General features: G+C 43.2%; 1 protein-coding gene across 1 annotated transcript in view; it reads right to left on the bottom strand.

The window, feature by feature from the left end:
• The window catches only part of Herc2 (HECT and RLD domain containing E3 ubiquitin protein ligase 2), a 165,121-nt gene that overhangs the window by 127,313 nt on the left and 17,169 nt on the right, over positions 1 to 20,639 (bottom strand). The window contains exons 5-16 of the mRNA XM_057756050.1: positions 18,954 to 19,173; positions 17,441 to 17,541; positions 16,383 to 16,539; positions 13,868 to 13,978; positions 13,167 to 13,338; positions 11,492 to 11,665; positions 7,823 to 8,011; positions 7,183 to 7,334; positions 4,759 to 4,916; positions 4,554 to 4,667; positions 2,648 to 2,899; positions 108 to 301 (exon numbers count right to left, since the gene is read on the bottom strand). Of these exons, the coding sequence (XP_057612033.1) occupies positions 108 to 301; positions 2,648 to 2,899; positions 4,554 to 4,667; positions 4,759 to 4,916; positions 7,183 to 7,334; positions 7,823 to 8,011; positions 11,492 to 11,665; positions 13,167 to 13,338; positions 13,868 to 13,978; positions 16,383 to 16,539; positions 17,441 to 17,541; positions 18,954 to 19,173 (1,994 nt within the window). The remainder of the gene's footprint in view (positions 1 to 107; positions 302 to 2,647; positions 2,900 to 4,553; positions 4,668 to 4,758; positions 4,917 to 7,182; positions 7,335 to 7,822; positions 8,012 to 11,491; positions 11,666 to 13,166; positions 13,339 to 13,867; positions 13,979 to 16,382; positions 16,540 to 17,440; positions 17,542 to 18,953; positions 19,174 to 20,639) is intronic.

Raw genomic sequence — 20,639 nt, 5'->3', positions numbered from 1 at the left:
CTGCGGGACAGAGGACGACACACAAAAGCTGATATTTCTACAATCTAGCAGTGAACATTTGGAAAACAAAATTGTACAAAACCCCAACCTAACTATGCAGTGAGTACCTGGGCAGGCCCACAGGCAATTCCAACTATGTGTTTGGTGTCCAGTCCTGGTAGTGCAGTAGGCTCTGGCTTGGTCACACGCAAAGTGTCAAAGTGTTGGCACTGATCATTGCTCCCCCAGCTGTGTACCTCACTGTCTTCTGTCAGAGCAAGGCAATGGGTAGAGCCTGCAGCCACATCGATCACCTTTTTCCCTAGGGAAAAGATGGGCACAGTGACAGTGTCAAGCCTATGACTTTAGTTCTAAGGACAGCTATTCACAGAATGCATTCAGTATTGACTTCGTACAGGTAACACATTCATTTAATATGAGAATCAATTTACTTGATTTGACTAAGCTATTAAGTACATGTCATGTTTCATCAACTTTGATTTGTTAAGAACATATCACACAAATACGCTTATACTGCAGTATGAAAAGTCTTTTTTCTGTTCCTTATTCAGCATTTTATTCAAAAAGAGTATGATTTTTTTAAGTTCATATCCCTAGTCTTACTCATATAGGATAAGACACACACACACACACCATCAAAAGACATGCCTCTGAAATTAACTAGGAAGATCACAAGATTAAGCCCAATCCCTTATTCATCTGGACTGTTCAAGAATTTCGGGTAGGATGAGAGATAATACTTAGAGTTCCTTTGGCTCCTTTAAGAGATAGGTTTCCTGAGGAAATGTTTCTAAACACACTTGGCCACCAAAACATTCTCATAATTAATGAATTTGTTGACTGATTGCCGGGCAGGAGAGGGAATGCCACAGCACACAAATGGAGGTCAGAGGGTGAGTTTGTGGAGGATGGTTCTCTTCCTCTGCCTTTGTGTGGGTTCCAGGGATCACTAGACTTACACGGCAAGTGCCTTTACTGGCTGCGCCACCTCACAAGTCCCACAAACTTAGACATGTAACTATGTTGGTGGGACAATAATGTTTTCAGTTATTAGATTGTTTGTCTCCAATCCCCCTAGATGTGGCAATGCAAAACATACTCTTCACTAAGAAACTTTTCTTAAAAGACTGCTCTTTTCTCAAAGTCACATGATTTAAAATTTTTTCTATTTAATTACTATTAGAAAAGCATTATGACTTTACTTCTAAGTGACATAATCAACACAAAGTGTGTTTCAACATAATGTCAATAAAATCAGCTAAAAAATATTGTTATCTGGACTAGAGAGATGGTTCAACAATTAACAACACTGGCTGCTCTTCCAAAAGACCTAGTTTCAGTTTCCAGCATCCACAGGGTGGTTCACAACCACCTGAAATTTCACTTCTAGAAATTTCGACACCTTGGAGGGCACTACATGGACATTATACACATACACACATTCAGGGCAAATGCCCACACACATAAAAAAAATTTTAAACTGTCCAAAAAAAATAAAATAACCCTGTTGCCTAATAAGTTCTGAACTACTGTAAGTTAACAGCAACAGTAATTTAAATATTACTATAGTAATGTATTAAATTACTTCTAGCAAATAACTGGCAAAGGATTATTTTCTGTTTTAATGGAGGAAAAGGAAAACAAAAGGCAAACTGAATTCCAGTAGAGCTGCATAGCAGGGTGAATCTGCTATTCTACAACTTATCTTAGAAGCGCACAGAAGACTCCTAGAGACAAGGTATTAAAATGCTGTAAAACAAAACTGATGAGTAAAACGCTGACAAGTCTCACATAAAAATCCTATTTCCAAACCCTCTCAAAAAAGAAACAGAAACAAGAGAAAGGAAAATAAATTAGTGTAGGAATCACTAAACTAGACGCTGAAACAAAATGCAAGCCAAATCCTGCATTTCTGAAAAACGTTTATGGAGGACACGGCAGACCACTCCCTTAGCAAATTTATAAACTGGTCCTTTAAGAAAGGCTGCCCCCCCCCCCCCGAACTAAATAAAAGACAACAGGGCCCACCAGACACACATGTACTGATCTCACCGTTCTCAACTCATCTGTATTTCACCAGCTCCCCCTTAGGACAGGAAGGAGAGCACCTAAATTATACAGGTCAAATATTATAGAAAAGAGAGGTTCTCCCTTTATAAAAAAAGTCCCTCCTAATATACTATCCTGAACAGTGATTTGGCTCCCAAAAATCATAAAACAGTCCCTCATATGATCTAAATGCCATGGTTTTAAAGGCCCCATCTCCAAACATGCCATTCCTAGCAAGAGTGCCTGAGACCACGTAGGGCTCTCTCAAGATGGTCCACGTCTATGCTACAGTGAGCACACACTGCAGAAGGCTCTGGACTCACAACACACGGTTTTGTAGCCACACATGTACAGCTCACTCACCAAGGACAAGTTCAGACCAAACAAGAAGGAATCGAGCCTATTTGTGACCCTGCAGCACAATGAGTCTCAAACTAAATAAATTAAAAATTAATTTGATGAGAATAATTTTAGGCCATTATTAGAACAGGTAAGCCATTTGGCATTATTTATCTCTCTCAAGATGTCAGTGAGCATTTCCCATGACAGCCCATTGGCTAGACATCTATAAGGGCTTTAGTGTTACACGCGCAATCACCTTGCAAGCCTTCCAGGAGTTTGGGATAACGGACATGTTCTTCTGTTCCATGCCCAAGCCTCTGATTGTCACCTTTTCCCCACGAATAAACTTGGCCATCTTTTGTCAAAGCAATAGAAAACTGACTTCCACAGCGAACTTTGATGACATCTAAGTCTTGAAGTTTTTCAATCAACTTTGGGGTCTTGCAGCCATCACTTCCTCCTCTCCCCAACTTCCCATAGTCGCCATCTCCCCAAGACCACACTTGGCCTAGAAAATAGAAATACATTTAAGTAAAGACCACAGCACATCACAATGGAAGTTTCAAATGAATGAAAATAATATAAACCATGAACACATAATTCAGTCAATCCTACACAGGTTACTGACCAAATGTAATCTCACTTCTATTTCAGGTTGATGTATTAGCAACTGAGAACTGCAAACGAAGGCTCGAGAGCCGGCACAGTGGGGCACAACACTTGATGCTCCTGCAGAGCACACACAGCCATCCTCAACTCCAGTTCCAGGGGATCAGCCTGGTCTATGGAGCTAGCTCTGGGCCAGCCAGGGCTACACAGAGAAACCCCATCTCAGGAAACCAAAAATAAAAATAATAACAATTTCACAGAATGCAAAGTGTACACCGACTATGAAAGATTGGCTATAATGAAGCAAAACTAGCTAAAAGTTGGGGATATATTCATAATGAGACAATACAGAATGTCAAGTATTCTATTTAGCTGTAATTTTTAGTCAAAAAATAAGATAAAATACCCACTAGGAAAAGTAGGAGCCCCTAGTCAGCCATCTGCTTTCAAAAACCCAAATTCTGGGAAATTCCTGGGCCTCTGAGCCGAAGCCGCAGGCACCCTCACTGTGGTACTTCAGATGAGAAACGTTCCCCATAATCTTGGGCTTGAACCCCTGATTTCCAAGGCTGCCATTGCTGTCTTGAGAAGGCTTAGGTGGCACAGCCTTACTGAAGGAAGGGCGTGCGCCACTGGGGGCAGATTCCAGTACAGAAAGCTTCACCTACTTCCAATTTGTTCTCTCTGCTTTGTACTAACATCCAAGATATGATCTTTGAGGTTCCTGCTCCAGATGCCTTGCTGCCTGCTGCTATGCCTCCCAGTCACAATGTGATGTGGGATTTCCCTCTATATGCTGTGATTACCACTGGTTAATAAAGGAACTCATTTGGGCCTATAGCAGAGCTATAAGGGAACAGAACTGGGTGGGGAAAACTAAACTGAATGCTGGGGAAAAAGGGAGGAGTCAGAAAGAAGCCATGGAGCCTCCGCAGGAGAGAGATACACTAAAACTTTGCTGGCAGGCCACAACCTCATGGTGATGCATAGATTAATAGAGATGGGTTAAATTAAGATGTAAGAGTTAGTCAATAAGAAGCTAGAGTTAATGGGCCAAGCAGTGTTTTAAACAATAGTTTCTGTGTGATTATTTCAGTTCTGAGCAGCCAGGACAAACAAGCTGCCTTCCCCCAACAATAATAGACTTTCATCCTCTGGAAATGTAAGTCAAAATAAACTTCCATGCTGGGTGTTGGTGGTGCATGCCTTAAATCACAGCACTTGGGAGGCAGAGGCAAAGGGATCTCTGTGAGTTCAAGGCCAGTATGGTCTACAGAGCAAGTTCTAGGACAGCCATTACTTCACAGAGAAACCCTGTCTCGAAGAACCGAAAAATGTAATAAAATAAAGTAATAAACTTTTCCTACTACAAGTTGCCTTGGTTACAGGGTTTTAAGACAGCAACAGAAAGTAACCAATACACTCACCAACCTAAAAGATGATAACAACGAGGGCAGCCTCAGGAAGGCCATACAACTCCCTAACTCACTCACCCAGGTAACAGCCACCAACATCCCTAAGAAACTGCCCAGGGCAGTACAAGTTCTACATACCATTCTCGGTCACGGCCAGCGTTTGAGCATCCCCACTCCCACACGCAACATCGATGACCTTTAGTCCTTTAAGTCCAGCTACTAGCATTGGAATGGCCTCATCTTCACTGGAGCCTTGAGAGAGATACAACTGTCATTCTGCATCCCTCTCAGCAGAAGCAACCTCCCTCTACCCCATGGCTGTGCTCATGTACAGCAGACATACCATGGCCCAGGCGGCCATAGTTCCCACGGCCCCAGGTGTACAGCTCCCCCTCAGCAGTGATGGCTGCGCTGTAAGTACTCCCACACGCTATGTGCACCACATGCTTCCCAGCCTGCTTTCCTGAGAAAGCCGAGATCACCTTGGGCTCCTCCAGGGGCCTGTGGGAAGGAAGGTGAGAAATGACATTGTAGGCATTTCTTAAGGGTTGAAAAAGCAAATAGGTGATCAGAGCATGAGGCTCTTTTGCCTTTCTATCTCAAACACAGAACATCACCACCTCCTAAGCTGGATCCAGCAACAGTATCTGTTGAAGACTCACAGAATGAACTACAGCAGCTCTAATCCTAATGTCTCCAACCACAGTTCATCATCAGCAAAGCAATAAACTGTTGACACACCCAACAACATGGCTATACTGTAAATATGACTGAAAGTGAAGGTCCAGACTCAGGTCTAGAAAAGACAAAACAATCGGAACAGAGAGCAAGGCAAATGTTGGCAGGGGCTAGAGTAGGAAATCAGGGAGTAACTGCAAAGATACCAAGACAAGCCTGGGACCAACAGTAACACCTTCTCTCTTGACTGTGGTGGTGGATACACTGCATGGATTTGTCAAAACTTACCCAAAAGTCAATCTGGTATGTGTGCATGTATGCATGCATGCATGTGTATTCGTGTGTGTGTGTGTGTGTGTGTGTGTGAGAGAGAGAGAGAGAGAGAGAGAGAGAGAGAGAGAGGAATGTAGACAGAAAGAAGTGAGCTAATCTTACTAATAAAGTAGAATTTTTTGATTTTACAGATTAAAAAGCTTGAGAAAATAAGGATAGCAAAATTTTCAGAATTAAAAATAAAAATCTAATTAACAAAACTTCTCATGTTTATAACCTACATTATGCATCCTATGATAAACAACACTTTTATTTTTTTTTTTTTTTTTTTTTTTTTTTGGTTTTTTCGAGACAGGGTTTCTCTGTGGTTTTGGAGCCTGTCCTGGAACTAGCTCTTGTAGACCAGGCTGGTCTCGAACTCACAGAGATCCGCCTGCCTCTGCCTCCCAAGTGCTGGGATTAAAGGCGTGCGCCACCACCGCCCGGCTAAACAACACTTTTAAAGACATGCTTTGCTCACTCTGTGACTGCATACGAGAATGGGCACGGCTGGGGAAAGCCAATCACTACTGAGTACAGCCCTTTCTTCTTCAGCTCAAGCTGAAACTCTTCCCACAGTTTTCTCTGATTCCTGCCTTTTGCAATGATCATTTTTTCCTTCCCTGAACTCCTAGACCAAGGGAAGTTATTCATTCTAATCTCAGGTAATCCTAATTTCCTTAGGAAATACATCAATAGTAGTATATTATAAATACCTCCAAGGAAACAGCTGTCCTTGGTACCTCTGTCGTCCCAGGCCAATCCTGCCATACAGTCTGCAAACAACAGCCCTTCCAAACTCCTTTTTCACTAGTTTTGCCTTATTTTTCCTCAATAACTTACACTGTACCTCTGGGATCATTTCTGAACTCTAAAATAACATGCCACACATATCCCTACTTTTCTTGAACACTGACATTCTTCCCAGAGAATATTCTAGGTAGTGATGTTTCCATTTCTGCCCCCACAGTATTAATAAGTCAGGGACCTTCCAGTCTCTCCTCCTCCGACTCATAGACAGTCAGGGTTGAGATGTTTCTAACTTGACCTGCCTGCTCCCCCTCATACTCTGACCTCATGAAGCAAGCTTGCCCCAGAGACAGCACAGCTACCGAGTGTAAAGATCTCCCCAACAGGCTCCACCTGTAACAGCACCATACAAGATCTGTGGGAATTGCCAGATCTCTCAATTTTTAGCCCTAAGCATTTACAATATCTATTTTTGTTCTACTTCTATTCCTCCATGGTAACTGAAAGCTTCCGCCCAGTAAGGTGAAATTGGTCTCTAAGAACATGTCATGGTTCTGCAGGTCCTACCAGCGGGAGACATGGCCCAGTGTGAATAACATGGCAATGTGGGGTTTCTTTAATTTAGAAAACAAGATGGAGGGTACAGTTGCTAGTCACTACTAAAGCTGGCAAAGAGAGCACCCTCATTTGTGCCAATTCCCATGGAGTCAGTCATCAAGAATGGAAACATGCCAGGAAGTGGCCTACACCTTTGATTTCAGCACTCGGGAGACAGAGGCAGAGGCAAGCAGATGTCTGTGAGTTCAAGGCCTGCCTGGTCTACACAGTCAGTTCCAGGACAGCCAGAGCTACATAACGAGACCCTGTTTTGAGGTAAAAGAAAAAGAAAAGAAAGAAAATGGACACATCGTGTTATGTCTCCCCCCTTATCCTAGACAGCAGCGGGAAATCACTCCTGACATTTTCCATTCCACTGTGAATACGGATCCCCAGTGAGCATGGCAGTTTCTAAAACGGCTGTACGTACACAGTGTCTCCATGGCCCAGCCTTCCGCCATCCCCACAGCCCCACGAGTACACCTCCCCTGTGGCAGCCAAAGCCAGATAGTGGTGACCATCAGAATGGGCAGCAATTTTCACAATGTTTCTGGAGGCAAGCCCCTGGACCAGTTGTGGAGCCTAGAAAGGTAAAAATCAGAAAGAACAGGAGTCAATCTTGGTCACGGGCAATGTGAACAGAGCAACTCTCCCCATTCACACTCCACCTGACAGACTGGGACCCTCTAGAGCTCCGAGTGGTAAGAACTCTCCACGTGGTCCATGGATGGCAAGTGCTGCTGTGAGAACGGACACACAGCTCACGGACTTCCCTTAAACGAGAGCACCCATGTCCGAGGGCACCATCAGAACCTCATCAGAACCCGTTCTTATTCTGTCGGCTGCCTCACACATGAACACTGGCTTACAAAGCAACTGTGTTAACAATGGAATTACTGGGTGGCATTCTTGATCCCTGTTAACGCCCACCACAACTGGAACCATCTAACACGACTAAGACTATAATGTACAATGCACAGACACCTGCAACCGGGACCACGACACCATGTGGCATCTACAGCGGGCCCAGCACTGAAGGAGGCATGCAGTACACCACACTCAGCACCTACCAGCATGTCACTGTTGTAAGCCTGTGTGTACACACGGCCATTTCGGGACAGGATCAAGAAACGCTTTTCCGCACAAGCCACCTGCATTACCCCCAGACTGGCAAGGCCTTCACACTGGATTGGACCAATCACATTGGCATAGTATTTCCATCCTATTAACCCCCAACCTATGACCTCCTGCAATGATCCCTGAAAAAAAAAAGAACACATATAAATGTTTCTTAGAGTAAGAGCATATGCAGGACTAATATTGAGATACTACGAAAGTGAAAAACAAAAAAGTAAATAGACCGATTAAAAACATCAGAATAACTCAGAATATCTCATATCAGCACAGCTAAATGGTAAGCTCCCAGTTTTGTTTATATTTCATTTCAAAAGTACCATTCAAAAGCTGGACTTTCAACATATTTTTCAATGATCAAACTATATCAGGTTATGTTTGTGTCAAAACAGGCAGAAAATCAAAACCCCAGGCATAAACCTGGAAGCAAATGCCTTTACTGGTAGGGGTGAGAGAATGAAGCTACCTAGGAACAGCCTGAAGAGAAGGAGCCCACGCTGAGTCACCTCACCATGTACTGCAAAGACACATATGCATGCATACTCAGGATAAACAGGAACACGCAACAGAATCAGCTGCCACAGTAGCATTTGGATAGCAAAATTCTGTCACTAACTCAGGAGTCCATTTTAAGGGGACTTATTAAGAAAAAGATCCATTGCCAGGCATGGTAGCACATGCATCCCTCACAGCATGTAAGAGACAAGGATAAACATGCTCTGTGAATCCAACGCCAGCCTGGTAAACATGTCGAGTTCCGGGTCAGCCAGGGCTACATAGTGAGATGCTGTCTCAAAATAACAGTAATAATAACAATAGGAGGAACTGGAGGAAGAGGAAAGAGAATGAAGATGGATAGAGCTCAACATACAACATATTTATTAAAACAGTCTTTAAAAATTAAGAAACCATTTCTATTTACCAATACAGAAAGAATCCAGTCTATCTACTTGGTGAGAAGAAAAGCCAAAGAAAAAAAATGATGAGGAAGCTAAAGAATCACGTAACATGCAACCACTGATGCGTTCATTCCAGAGAAAGTGAAAAGTTGCAGACCGGATAGCAAAGTGAGATCAAGCAGTGGGATGCTGGGCACATGGAAGTCAGGGGAAGAAACAAAATGCACTGCCACACACCATCCGGACTCGAACATGTGGCTGTGCTTCATAGTATGTTCCGTTGTCTTGGTTTTCGGTTGGTTTGATTTGGGTTTTTTGTTTTGTTTTTTCAAGACAGGATATCTCTGTATTGCCCTGGCTGTCTTGGAAGTTGCTATGTAGACCAGGTGTGTCTCAAATTCAGAGATCCACCTGCCTCTGCCTCCTGAATGCTGGAATTAAAGGTGTGTTCCGCTGCCACCACCACCCAGCTTATCCAACTTTTTGTTATTTTGGGGTTTTTTTGTTTGTTTGTTTTTTCCTTTTAATGAGCTCTTGTTTGTATTCCAAATAAAAAGCTAAAGAAACTTAGATTGAAAGCCAGGATTACTCTGTATAATCTTGACAAGAATGATGTCATCCTAAATATTTGTTTTCTCCAGGACACAAAAAGTGGAACATTGTGATGAGCAGACACACGCCAAATTCTTGTCACACAGGCTGATCACTACCACCATTACCATTATTTAGACATTTTACATAAAATATGACTGCAATGTTATTACATTATAACCAGCACTATACACTAAGCACTTCGGTGATAGCATACGTGGTCAGAGTGAGCAGGGCCATGGGTTTGATTCCCAGCACTGAAATAAAAAAAGATCTCTGGCACTTCCCTCTCGATGGCAGAAAGCTTGTTGTCATCTCTAGGGCCCCTAATTCGGGCACTAGGCCCTGTGTACTTGTAGGAATGGATAAAATCCTGGATGAGCATGCTATTAGCATGAGCACAGTCATGTCAAGGACCCAAATGCCTCAGATTCATGAGAATAAAAATGCCTTCCGAGGTCAGACTCAGGAAAATGGAAAAGCCTCCCCCAACCACAGAATCACTGTTGACAGTTATACTGGCTGGTTTTGTGTGTCAACTTGACACAAGCTAGAGACATCAGAGGAAGGCGCCTCAGTTGAGAAAATGCTTCCTTGAGATCCAACTGCAAGGCATTTTTTCTTATTTAGAGAGCAATGATGCTATCCCTGGGCTGGTGGTCCTGGGTTCTATAAGAAGGTAGGCTGAGGAAGCCATGGGAGGCAAACTAGTAAGCAGCATCCTCCATGGCCTCTGCATCAGCTCCTGCCTCAGCAATCCTGGTCTGTTAGAGTTCCTGTCCTAACTTCCTTCAGTGATGAGCAGCGCGCTGATGTGTAAGTGGTCTATATATTGAGTTCTTAGACGTCCAGGGCTACACAGAGAAACTCTGTCTTGGAAAAAAAGAAAAGGAAGGAAGGAAGGGAGGGAGGGAGGGAGGGAGGGAGGGAGGGAGGGAGGGAGGGAGGAAAAGGGAGGAGGGAGGGAGGGAGGGAGGGAGGGAGGAAAAGGGAGGAGGGAGGGAGGGAGGGAGGGAGGGAGGGAGGGAGGGAGGGAGGGAGGGAGGGAGGGAGGGAAAGGAAGGAGGGAGGGAAAGAAGTAACCAACGAACAAATCTGGCACATACACAGAATGAAAATCGACAAGAGCTCCTAACCCTACCGCATGCAAAGAACACTAAGCTGGTTATGGCTCAGTGTTTGTGATGGTTAGTGTTAATTATCAACCTGGCAGAATCCGGAATGGCCTGGGAGGAGAGCCTCTTGCCGTGCCTGGAGGGAATCATCTGGGTAAGTGCTGTGGGAAGCCTCACCGTAACTGTGGGCAGTGGACTATACATGGAAACAGCAAGCTGAGCACTGGTCAGCATTCACTGCTCTGGCTCACGGGCGGCGACTGCAATGGGACCAGCTGCTCGAGCTCCTGCTGCCGTGCACACTCCAATCGTGAGCTAGAATAATCCACCCTTTCTCCTTTAGGTTGCTTGTGACAGATTTTTTGTTTGTTTGTTTCTTTACTCACACAACAAAAAAAGAAACTAAGACAGTGGTAAAGAATTTAAGGTCCAAGGTACCAGCTGGGGACATCTCCCTGGACACCTGCTAACCCCTCTAGAGTCAAGTTTCTTGCCAACCCTAGGATGGCTCTCTTAGTTAGGATATATACTTCGCTGCTCCCGTATCCACCCTTCCTATATCCCAACCATCCTAATCCCCCGAGCTCCTCCCATCCTCCCCTTCTCATGTTTCTCATCCCATTTCCCCTTTGCCCCATGCCACCTCACCCGCAAGTTCCCAGTTTTTGCCCTGCAATCTTGTCTACTTCCCCTCTCCAGGCAGATGACTATATGATTTTCTTTGGGTTCACTTTCTTATTTAGCTTCTCTAGGATCACAAATTATATGCTCAATGTCCTTTATTTATGGCTAGAAACCGATTATGAGTGAGTACATCCCATGTTCCTCTTTTTGGGTCTGGGATACCTCACTCAGGATAGTGTTTTCTATTTCCATCCATTTGCACGCAAAATTCGAGAAGTCATTGTTTTTTACCGCTGAGTAGTACTCTAATATGTATATATTCCACACTTTCTTCATCCATTCATTTCACAAGAAGAAGCCCTGCCCTCGCACATACCTTATGAGAGGTGGGAGAGCTGCACAGAGGAGGCATACAGGGTGTAGCCAGCCGGTCTAAATGGGCCATGACAACAACTGCAGTTTGCCGTAAATCAATGGCAAGTTCATTGTCTTGTGGAAGAGTAAGGTACCTCAGGAAGCTTTCATTGGGGCTCAAAGGGCCAGACAAAAGCTAGATTAAGAGAAAAACATACTCAGAAACAGAGGAAGAAAAATACCACCATCAACCTCTAATCACGCTTTTGGTATTTAGTTATGCATTTCCAATACAGCTTATATTTTAGCCATCAAACTACAATGCAGGTCATACAGCTACACTAAACATTTACACCCTTCTATACCTGGCATATAAAAACACACAGTACTGACTTTGCAATCTATGTACTTTTTATACCACACATGTGTAGACACCACATGGACTGTTTATCAAGCCAAACTACCCTATCGGAACACTGCCCTCAAACCCTAACAAGAGGACTGAGAAAACAACTCTGTCCTCAGCACTGAAGACCTGAGTTCAATTCCCAGGACCCATGTAGAAATATCGAACATGGTGCTATGCACGTGTAATCCCTGAGCAAGGAAAGTTAAGAGAGGTTCACTGGCCAGTCTGAACTACCTGGGGAATTCTAGGCAAGTGAGAAACCCTGTCTCAAAAAAAAATAGGTGGGTGACTCCTGAGGAACAAAACCCCAAACTGACATCTGATATCCATACAAAGTGAAGATGGAGACAGATACACACAACCACACAGACACATACATGCTTTTTTAAAGTATTGGGGCACAGAGCAAGCTCGCTGAAACATAACACAGTACTTCAACATGCCTTTGGAAACTAAAAACAAAACACAACAAAACCCTTCATTTTGATATAAATATTGCCCACGTTAGAGAGAGATTTTGCTTAACTTTTCTAGAGCTTTGAGCATGTTAGAAGTATTCTAAGAGTCTTCAATAATCCTCACTCCACCCATTTGAAACACGAAGCTGCCTGGGCTAACATTAAATCTTTGATCCTCCTGCCTCAGCCTCCCAAGTAGCTAGGATTACAGGTCTTTACTACCTGGCCTGGCTGTCTAGTCTACTAAAGCCTTGTTTTATTTACAATTAACATCATATTTCTAATTCTTGCAAAAACAAAGTCTTATTATCACCTAAGATTGTTCACATGTAAATTAGGCCAAAGTGATAACAGAACACCTCACTTTACAGAAAACATAAAGGCTCAACATGTATTTGTAAAGAACACAGTCCTCCGGTATTTGTTTACATAACACAAAACTGCCTAACACCGCATCTAAAATTCACTTCCCAAAACATTCAAGCAGCTGCTGGGAACACACAGGCACTAAACCAGACACACAGAGATCACCTCAGCTGACTCAGCAGAGAAGCCTGTAAGTCAGCATGGCAGGCAGTAGGCTGAAACCTGAAAGGCCAATGGATCCATGCCAAACCATATTTCTCTTCACAAGTACAAATCTGAAAGCCTTCTTTATATACTACCTTGTGAATATGGTGCATCTGATCTCCTATACCTGCCTCATCTCACCTGCTGCTATCACCAGTAAGCAAACAGACCTGAAAGGCATCTATTCCCATACAACTAGTTCTTCAATACAGACAGAATAAGAAAGGGCCACCAAAACACAAACCCCAGGTGACACTCACGTGCATATCCCCTTCTGCATGTGGCATGTCCTTACTGCAGATGATGCTCTGAAACCTCTGCAGCAGTGGCAGAAGAGGGGCACTGGTGCCTTGGGCAGACCGCTCATTGTCAGTTTCCTGTGCCCCACTGTCCCACAGCTGAAGCAACAACAGGATGGCAGACAACATTTGGCTGAAAAGGAAGGATATTTACTCTCTAAAAAAGTTACTGCTTGTCATACCACATCAAAACTAAACATATAATTAGAATTATAGGAGGACAATGATATGAGAAGATGATAAAATAATATCACGGAAATAATTCTTGGCAGTTAAATCACTGAGTCAATGCCAAGAATTTAGCAAAAGACATTTGCCATCTATTGATATGAAAATAGCTAAGACATTTGAGTAGTGCTTTCTACATGAAACTTCAAGAATCTTAAATCAATAAATGAAGAAAACCTATTTCAGAAAGATGAAATAAACAGTTGTTTAGGGGAAACATCTTACAAAGGAGTCCTAGATGACTAGATAGATTAGCCTAAAAAGAAATAAAGATAGCAGAGCAGACTAGCAGAATAAACATGGGGCCCTGGCATGAAGGTCTAGCTATAGAACACCACAATTTGCTATAGCCACAAATAAGTGGAATTCACATCACAGCAGGTGTCTAGACACACAATCATCTCCTGAGATGACTTGAGCCTCAGACCACTCACCTAAGGGTACCTCTCTGGACAGCCAACTCCAGCAGGATGGCCAAAGCCAAGTGCTGGTCCTGTAAAGGAACTCCTCCTGGTCCCTTAGTCCCTGGTGTTCCATGAACATCCCTGGAATGACAGCAACAGGAAGGCTAGGCAACATCAGAAAAAGCAGCAAACTTAAAATTACCAGCAGGCTAATGACATTCAATCTCCCATAAAAAAGACAAGCACATACACACACACACAAACACACACACACAGACATACATGAGGGGAGGAAGGGAGGGAAGGAGGAAGGAAGGAAATGAGGGAGGAAGGGAGGGGGAAACATCTTTATGGGGAGGGTACTTTTTCCAGTATGAGGGATCAAATCTTGAGCTTTGGGCACACTGGGTATTGGGCTCTATCACTGAGCTCTACTTCCCAGACAGTAAAGGTGTTTTTAAAAGCATGATTTTAGATATTTAGTACACTAGAAGACAGACCCTATGTTTCTGAAGCAGAAAGTAAGCTGTACCATTACACAAAAATGAGTAGAAAGGTCTTCAATGGGGATGGGCTATGGCTTTGTTAGTAGAGACCTTTCACTAGCATGCACAGGGCCCTGGATTCCAACCCAGATCTGCATAAACTGGACAGGATTATACATTATAGTCCTAGTACTTGAGAGAGGCGGTCAGAAGTTCAAAGTCATCCCTGACTACAGTAGTTTGAGGCCAGCCTGGGCTTCATGAGAACCTGTCTCAAGGGAAGGATGGAGGAATGGAGGGAGGGAGGGATGTGGGGGTTGGGGTGGGCACTTTTTCAATCTGAATAAAATATAGCATCAACTGTCCCATACAAAATTGGAGAATTAATTTTTGAATCCACCAGGGGATCTAAAGGCACTTGTCTATGCATATTTATATTTCACATCAGAGAAATATTTGAACTTTGTGCTCGATAATAAATAACAAATTCCCTGAACCTAAAATTGGAAAGGGGAGGCTATAACTGAAACTGGATTTTTAAACTTAATTCCAAGGCTATTTTCAGGGCTTTAGCTTTAAAATCCTACAGCAAAGCCTGCACCAGCACACCTTGGAGAGAGACTCGTGGCTCGTGTGCAAGAGACTAAAGGCATCCCTGTTGATCATAGGAATAAATGGTATTATTTTCTTCACATTAAAAAATGTAACTACAGATTCATATTGAAGCCAGGAGGAGAAACACACACCTATAGTCACAACTACCAAGGAGCTGAGGATCACTTGAATTCAGAGTTCTGGACTACAGCATGTTATGCCAATTGTGTAAAACTAAATTCAATATAGCAACCCCTCGGAGCAGGGGACCACCAAGTAGTCTAGGACTCCCAGTTTGTCTAAGGAGGGGTACAGCTGCCCAAAAATGCCCATTCCAATCAAAATCATATACAAAAAATAAAGGAGTATAGCTATATGCTAGAATTTGGATCATAAACATCTGCCCAACACCTGTGTCCTTGCTGGCTAGTCCCAAATCCATGACATTATGGAAAAGTGACAGACCACTTAGTAGGTAGAGTCTAGTCCAAAAGTTAGTCATTGCTGGTACACTCTTGAAGACAAAACTATAACCTGACATTTCCTTTATTTAGTGGCTGCCATGAAAGAACAGGCTCCTCCATGGTGAACTCTGCTGACACTGGTCCAAAGCTACAGGGCCAAGTGATCATAGACTCAAGTCTCTGAAACCAGCAGCCAAACCCTTCCTCCTTATGTTCGGTTGATGGAGGTTCTTGTTACAGCAATAGTAAACTAACAAACAGGTTTTACACATTTCTTTTCTGCAGTGAGAAGGACCAAACCAGGTTGTACATGCTCAGCAACTGCTTTCCTACTGAGCTACAGACCTGCACTAGTCAGAACATTTTGCTTGAGCAGCCATGTACTCATATATTATCTACAAGACTTCCAGGCAAACACAATCTTGAAAACAGTGGCTCTTCATTAACCCCGGGAGGCACACAAGAAGTGCTCAAATTATGATGGGCAAATCAACAAATACGATCAGAAAACGGCGAATAACAAAAAAAAGGTCTGGCATTTTCCATCACATTCAATGTGACAGCTTCTTGACTCGATTCACAATCATCATAAATTAAATCATCTAAAAAACTGAGAGTGGGCCAGAGAGCTGGCTCAGCAGGTAAAGCACTTACTGCCAAAACTAACACACACACACATACACATACAAAACAAATAAATAAAATGTGCAAAAACAATTTTGAAGCTGGGTATAGTAGCACATGCCTTTAATTCCAGCAGTCAGGAGGCAGACAGATCTTTGTGATTTAGAGGCCAACCTGATCTACAAAGAAAGTTCTAGGACAGCTAGGGCTGTTACACAGAGAAAACTTGTCTCAAAAAAAAAAAGTTAATGTGAATAGCAAGAACTTGAAAGCATGCTAAAATCGCAGCAGCAAAACCTAGTCAGTAAGAAGAGATGAGAACGAGGCTCAAGCACACCGGAGCTATTCCAGAGAAAAGCAAGGAAAATGCAAACTCACCCAGTCACAACAGATCTGAGGAACCTCGTGGCTCTCTCTACCACCTCCAACCACACAGATGATACCGTGCTCTCATCAAAGAGAGAGGCCTCAGGAAGAGCTCGAAGGGCATCCAGGGACTCTTGCAAGAGCTCACTGCAGAGATCAGCATCCTCACCTGAGCAACACACAAGCATTGCTGACAAGCAGTGTTCTAGTCACTCCCACTGAGCCTCCAACCCCTCAAGTGAAAAGACAGTCAGGAGATTCTTCACGCGATGGGTCAAACTGTACCACAGCTGCAGAAATCCCAGCCCACCTTTGATATCTCTCACATAAGCAGTATGTGTGAGACAGACTGAGTGTCTCTTACCTAAAATATGGGGTGTGTGTGTGTGTCCATGTCCCCAGGTCCATATACATCTCACACACAGAAACTAGAGGTTTCTCATGCAGCATCTTTGGTGTGGCTGCATTCTGGCAGCAACCTATCACATGAGGTTAGTGAGTTTCTCTACTTATGAGATCATGAGTCAAAAGACTTGAGATTTTGGAAGATTTCAGATTGCATATTTTCAGATTACGGGTGCTCAATTGATAACTTCTTACTAAGTCATTAAACAGTGAAGGATGTAAGGTGGGTTTGTAATAAATGAACACTTCTTAAAAACACAGACCTGAAGCCGGGCAGTGGTGGCACACACCTTTAATCCCAGCACTCAGGAGGCAGAGGCAGAGGCAGGCGGATCTCTGTGAGTTCGAGGCTAACCTGGTCTACAAGAGCTAGTTCCAGGACAGGCTCCAAAGCTACAGGGAAACCTTGTCTCGAAAAACCAAAACAAACAAACCATAGACCTGAACACTCAAAGACCCCATAGCCTCTGGTTTTACAAAGAAGAACTCAAGGTAAAGAGAATGGAGACATCTACAAGATTGAACGACTCTGAAAACCCCCGAGAGGGCCTCAGGGGCCTGGCAGTCTAGTTGGTAGGTGGCCAACACAGAACGTGCTGGGGCAGAATTGCTCAGGGAACTCAGAATTCCCATCTATGAAGGGAAGAGAATGGCTACACACGTACCTGAACGCCAGGCCCTCCGTAAGAAAGCAAAGGCAAAGGAGAGTGCTGCTCGGGACCCAACTCTGGCGAGTCCTTCTACCCCTCTGCCTGTGGGGCGGGAACTGCAGATAAAAAGTCAGAGAAACATGAAAATAATCAAATAAGAATGTAGGCCAGGGTGTGACCTATGGTCTTCTTTAGCTATCAGGATCCATGGTGGGCTTTAGTTTCAATTTTTAAACTTTGTATAAAATATCCTTTGTAAAGGAAAAGTTTCTCTGTGAGGACATGAACAGCGCAGGGGAGGCTATGCACACTCATCTCTGAGGGCCTGAACAGTGCAGGGGAGGCAGTGCACACTTATCTGTGAGGGTCTGAATAGTGCAGGGAAGCTCTGTGCACAACTGTAAGTGACTATGAAGGATAAAGTGTTATTGCTGCTTTCAGAGGAGGCACTGGATGCCAGGAACATGGGAATAAATTTCTGAATGAGAAATATGTCTATTACATAAGAAACCCTTTAAAGCTGAGTACACATGTTAAATCTGATCAGGAGAGCTTGGAGAACTATTGCTAACATTTTCCCTTGAAGAAAACATGAAGCTCAACTCTACTCAGACAGTTGGGATCTTGGCCCCCAAGAAAGAACCTATAGTTCTAAGCCAGTATAAAAACCACTATCAAAATCATAGCCTCTTTTTTAATTATTGTTACATATGTGTGCATGTGTACACAAATGTATGAATGCAACCTACTATAAACTCAAAAAAAAATTTTTTTAATTTTAGGAATTCCTTCACTTAATGAAAGATGTTCTCATTAACTCATCAATGCTTAAGTCCATAGATCATGCAAACCATTTTCCATATCTAGGGTGATATGACCAACACATAAGTGTGCATAAGGTCTCTTAGCATCAACCACTGACACAGACAGAGCTCTCAGACCAGTGACCATCACTGTAGGCTGCTGTCTGTGTGGTCAGGAAATGAAAAACTACCCGACCTATTCTCAAATGGAAAGAAAACCCAGAGGTCCCTTGGCACAGCTAAGGTGAAAGCTTACTCTAAATGTGCCAACAATGATTTCAACATGATATAATAGGGAGGGGGAGGAGAAGGGAAGAGGTGAGAGGACAGAGAGGGAGAAGAGAGAAGAAAGGAAAGCAGAGACGAGCATACTTCCTGCTGCATGCACAATTACCACGTCACTCTAGGGAGTGGAAGCCATAACTACCACAACGAAAGAAAACGCTCGTAACCATATCAAACATGAATTACCCTGGCACTCTGTTCTCATGGGGACAAGAATTTTCACAGTTACATTGGGGGAAAAATACAGTTTTACATGAGCCTTAAATATTCTAGTAGTTATTAGTTAATACCATTGGGCAAATTTGTTGATGCAGTGATAAATACCCACAAATTAAAAACCATGTGTCTAGAAGCATCTTTAGTAATGAAGAAACTGTCTTAAACAAAAGAGGCAGAACTTACAGGGAGATGCCACCAGGGATCTTCCACGTTAGCATTACCTTTTCTTCTCTGTGGGAGGCACAGAAATGCTGCTGCTTTTCCACTTAACTTTGACATTCTCCTGGAAAACAGTTCTATTCAAGGCAATGAAATAGCGCTCTAAGATCACCAGCCTCTGCTTCAACCTCAAGGCCGAGAGTGTGGTGGTAGCTGATTGGACAGCCAGGGCTTGCTGCTCTTTAACCAGCACAGAAAGACACTCCTTCAACTCATTCACGTCTGGAACACAAGATAAGAAAACAGTCCAGCTTGTCAAGGCCTTGGGCACGGTTGGCGATGACACTGAGAAATTAGACAACGGCAGTAGAAACACTTCAGCATACAACACGCCCAAAGCATTAAGACTGTGCACATATCAGCTGGTAGTACTCTATGACCACACACCAAACTCAGGCACAGAGGGGCTAAGTAACTTGACGGAAATCACACAGTGGAATATAGCATAAGACATGATGGCTTTTGGCTTCCATCATTTACTAGTTCTCTGCAATTACCATGTAAACGTTGCTAATACAAAGCTGAAGGTTTGTAGTGCAACTGCTTGGCATGCAGAAGGCCCTGGACTCAAGGCTTAGTCCCACAGAAATGAACAAACAAATCTTCAAAACTATAAGGTCAAACTTCTCAGTAGCCCACTTTCTAGAAAAAAAAAAAACTCTAGCCACATTCCTATGCCATTTTCACATCCAACACACATGATTTGATACATCTGGACAAAATCTAGGATCTACACATGAGAGAAAACATGTAACATTTATCTTTTCGTTTGTTTGTTTGCTTGCTTGGTTTTGGATTTTTTCGAGACAGGGTTTCTCTATGGTTTTGGAGCCTGTCCTGGAACTAGCTCTTGTAGACCAGGCTGGTCTCGAACTCACAGAGATCCGCCTGCCTCTGCCTCCCGAGTGCTGGGATTAAAGGCGTGCGCCACCACCGCCTGGCAACATTTATCTTTTTGAATGTCACTTAATCTGGTGATCTCCCATTGTCCTGAAAATAACATAATATTATTTTTTGTTGGTCAACATCACTTAATGATTAGTAAATACAAATCAAAACAGTAACGCACCATTTCCCACTCATCAAGGTGGATATTATCAACAGGAAACAACAAATGTGAGCAAGGACTTGGGGAGACCAGAACCTTATAGACTGCGGAAAGAATGGAAACCCAGTGTGGCTCTGGAAAACACTGTACCTGTGTGTGAAAAAGTTAACCACAGTATTCCACACGATCAGTGTACCTGGGAATGCATATGGAACTAAGCAGTGACCTCACGCAGACTGGACAACCATGTCCATGGCAGCAGATTCATCTACTCAAGGCACAAGGACAATGAATCAGATCTTCAAGGCTGACAGTGGCACTCACTAGGGGAGACAGCCTTCACACTAGTACAGGCACCTGACAGTTAATATCTTCACTGTTTTTCACACGTACAATTGTTCCTTTTGTACTTTTTCTACAGAGTACTTTCTTTCTGGTTTCATTTGTTTATTTATTGTTTCTGACTCTAGTAGCTAATTGGAAACACATAAAATGAGTTTCCTAGATTAAAGTTATTTTAAATAAAGGTTATTATTACCAAAAAAAGGGTGGAGAGAAGCACCCCAACAGTCTACCAACTAGTGCAGAACATAATCAAAGTAGGCACACAAGCACAAACAGTGAAATATTATTTAACATT

This window comes from Chionomys nivalis, chromosome 23, assembly GCF_950005125.1.
Source record: "Chionomys nivalis chromosome 23, mChiNiv1.1, whole genome shotgun sequence".
In the NCBI taxonomy this organism is placed as follows: Eukaryota; Metazoa; Chordata; class Mammalia; order Rodentia; family Cricetidae; genus Chionomys; species Chionomys nivalis.
Note: the sequence above shows the minus strand (reverse complement) of the source record. Positions and strands in the feature narration are given on the sequence as shown.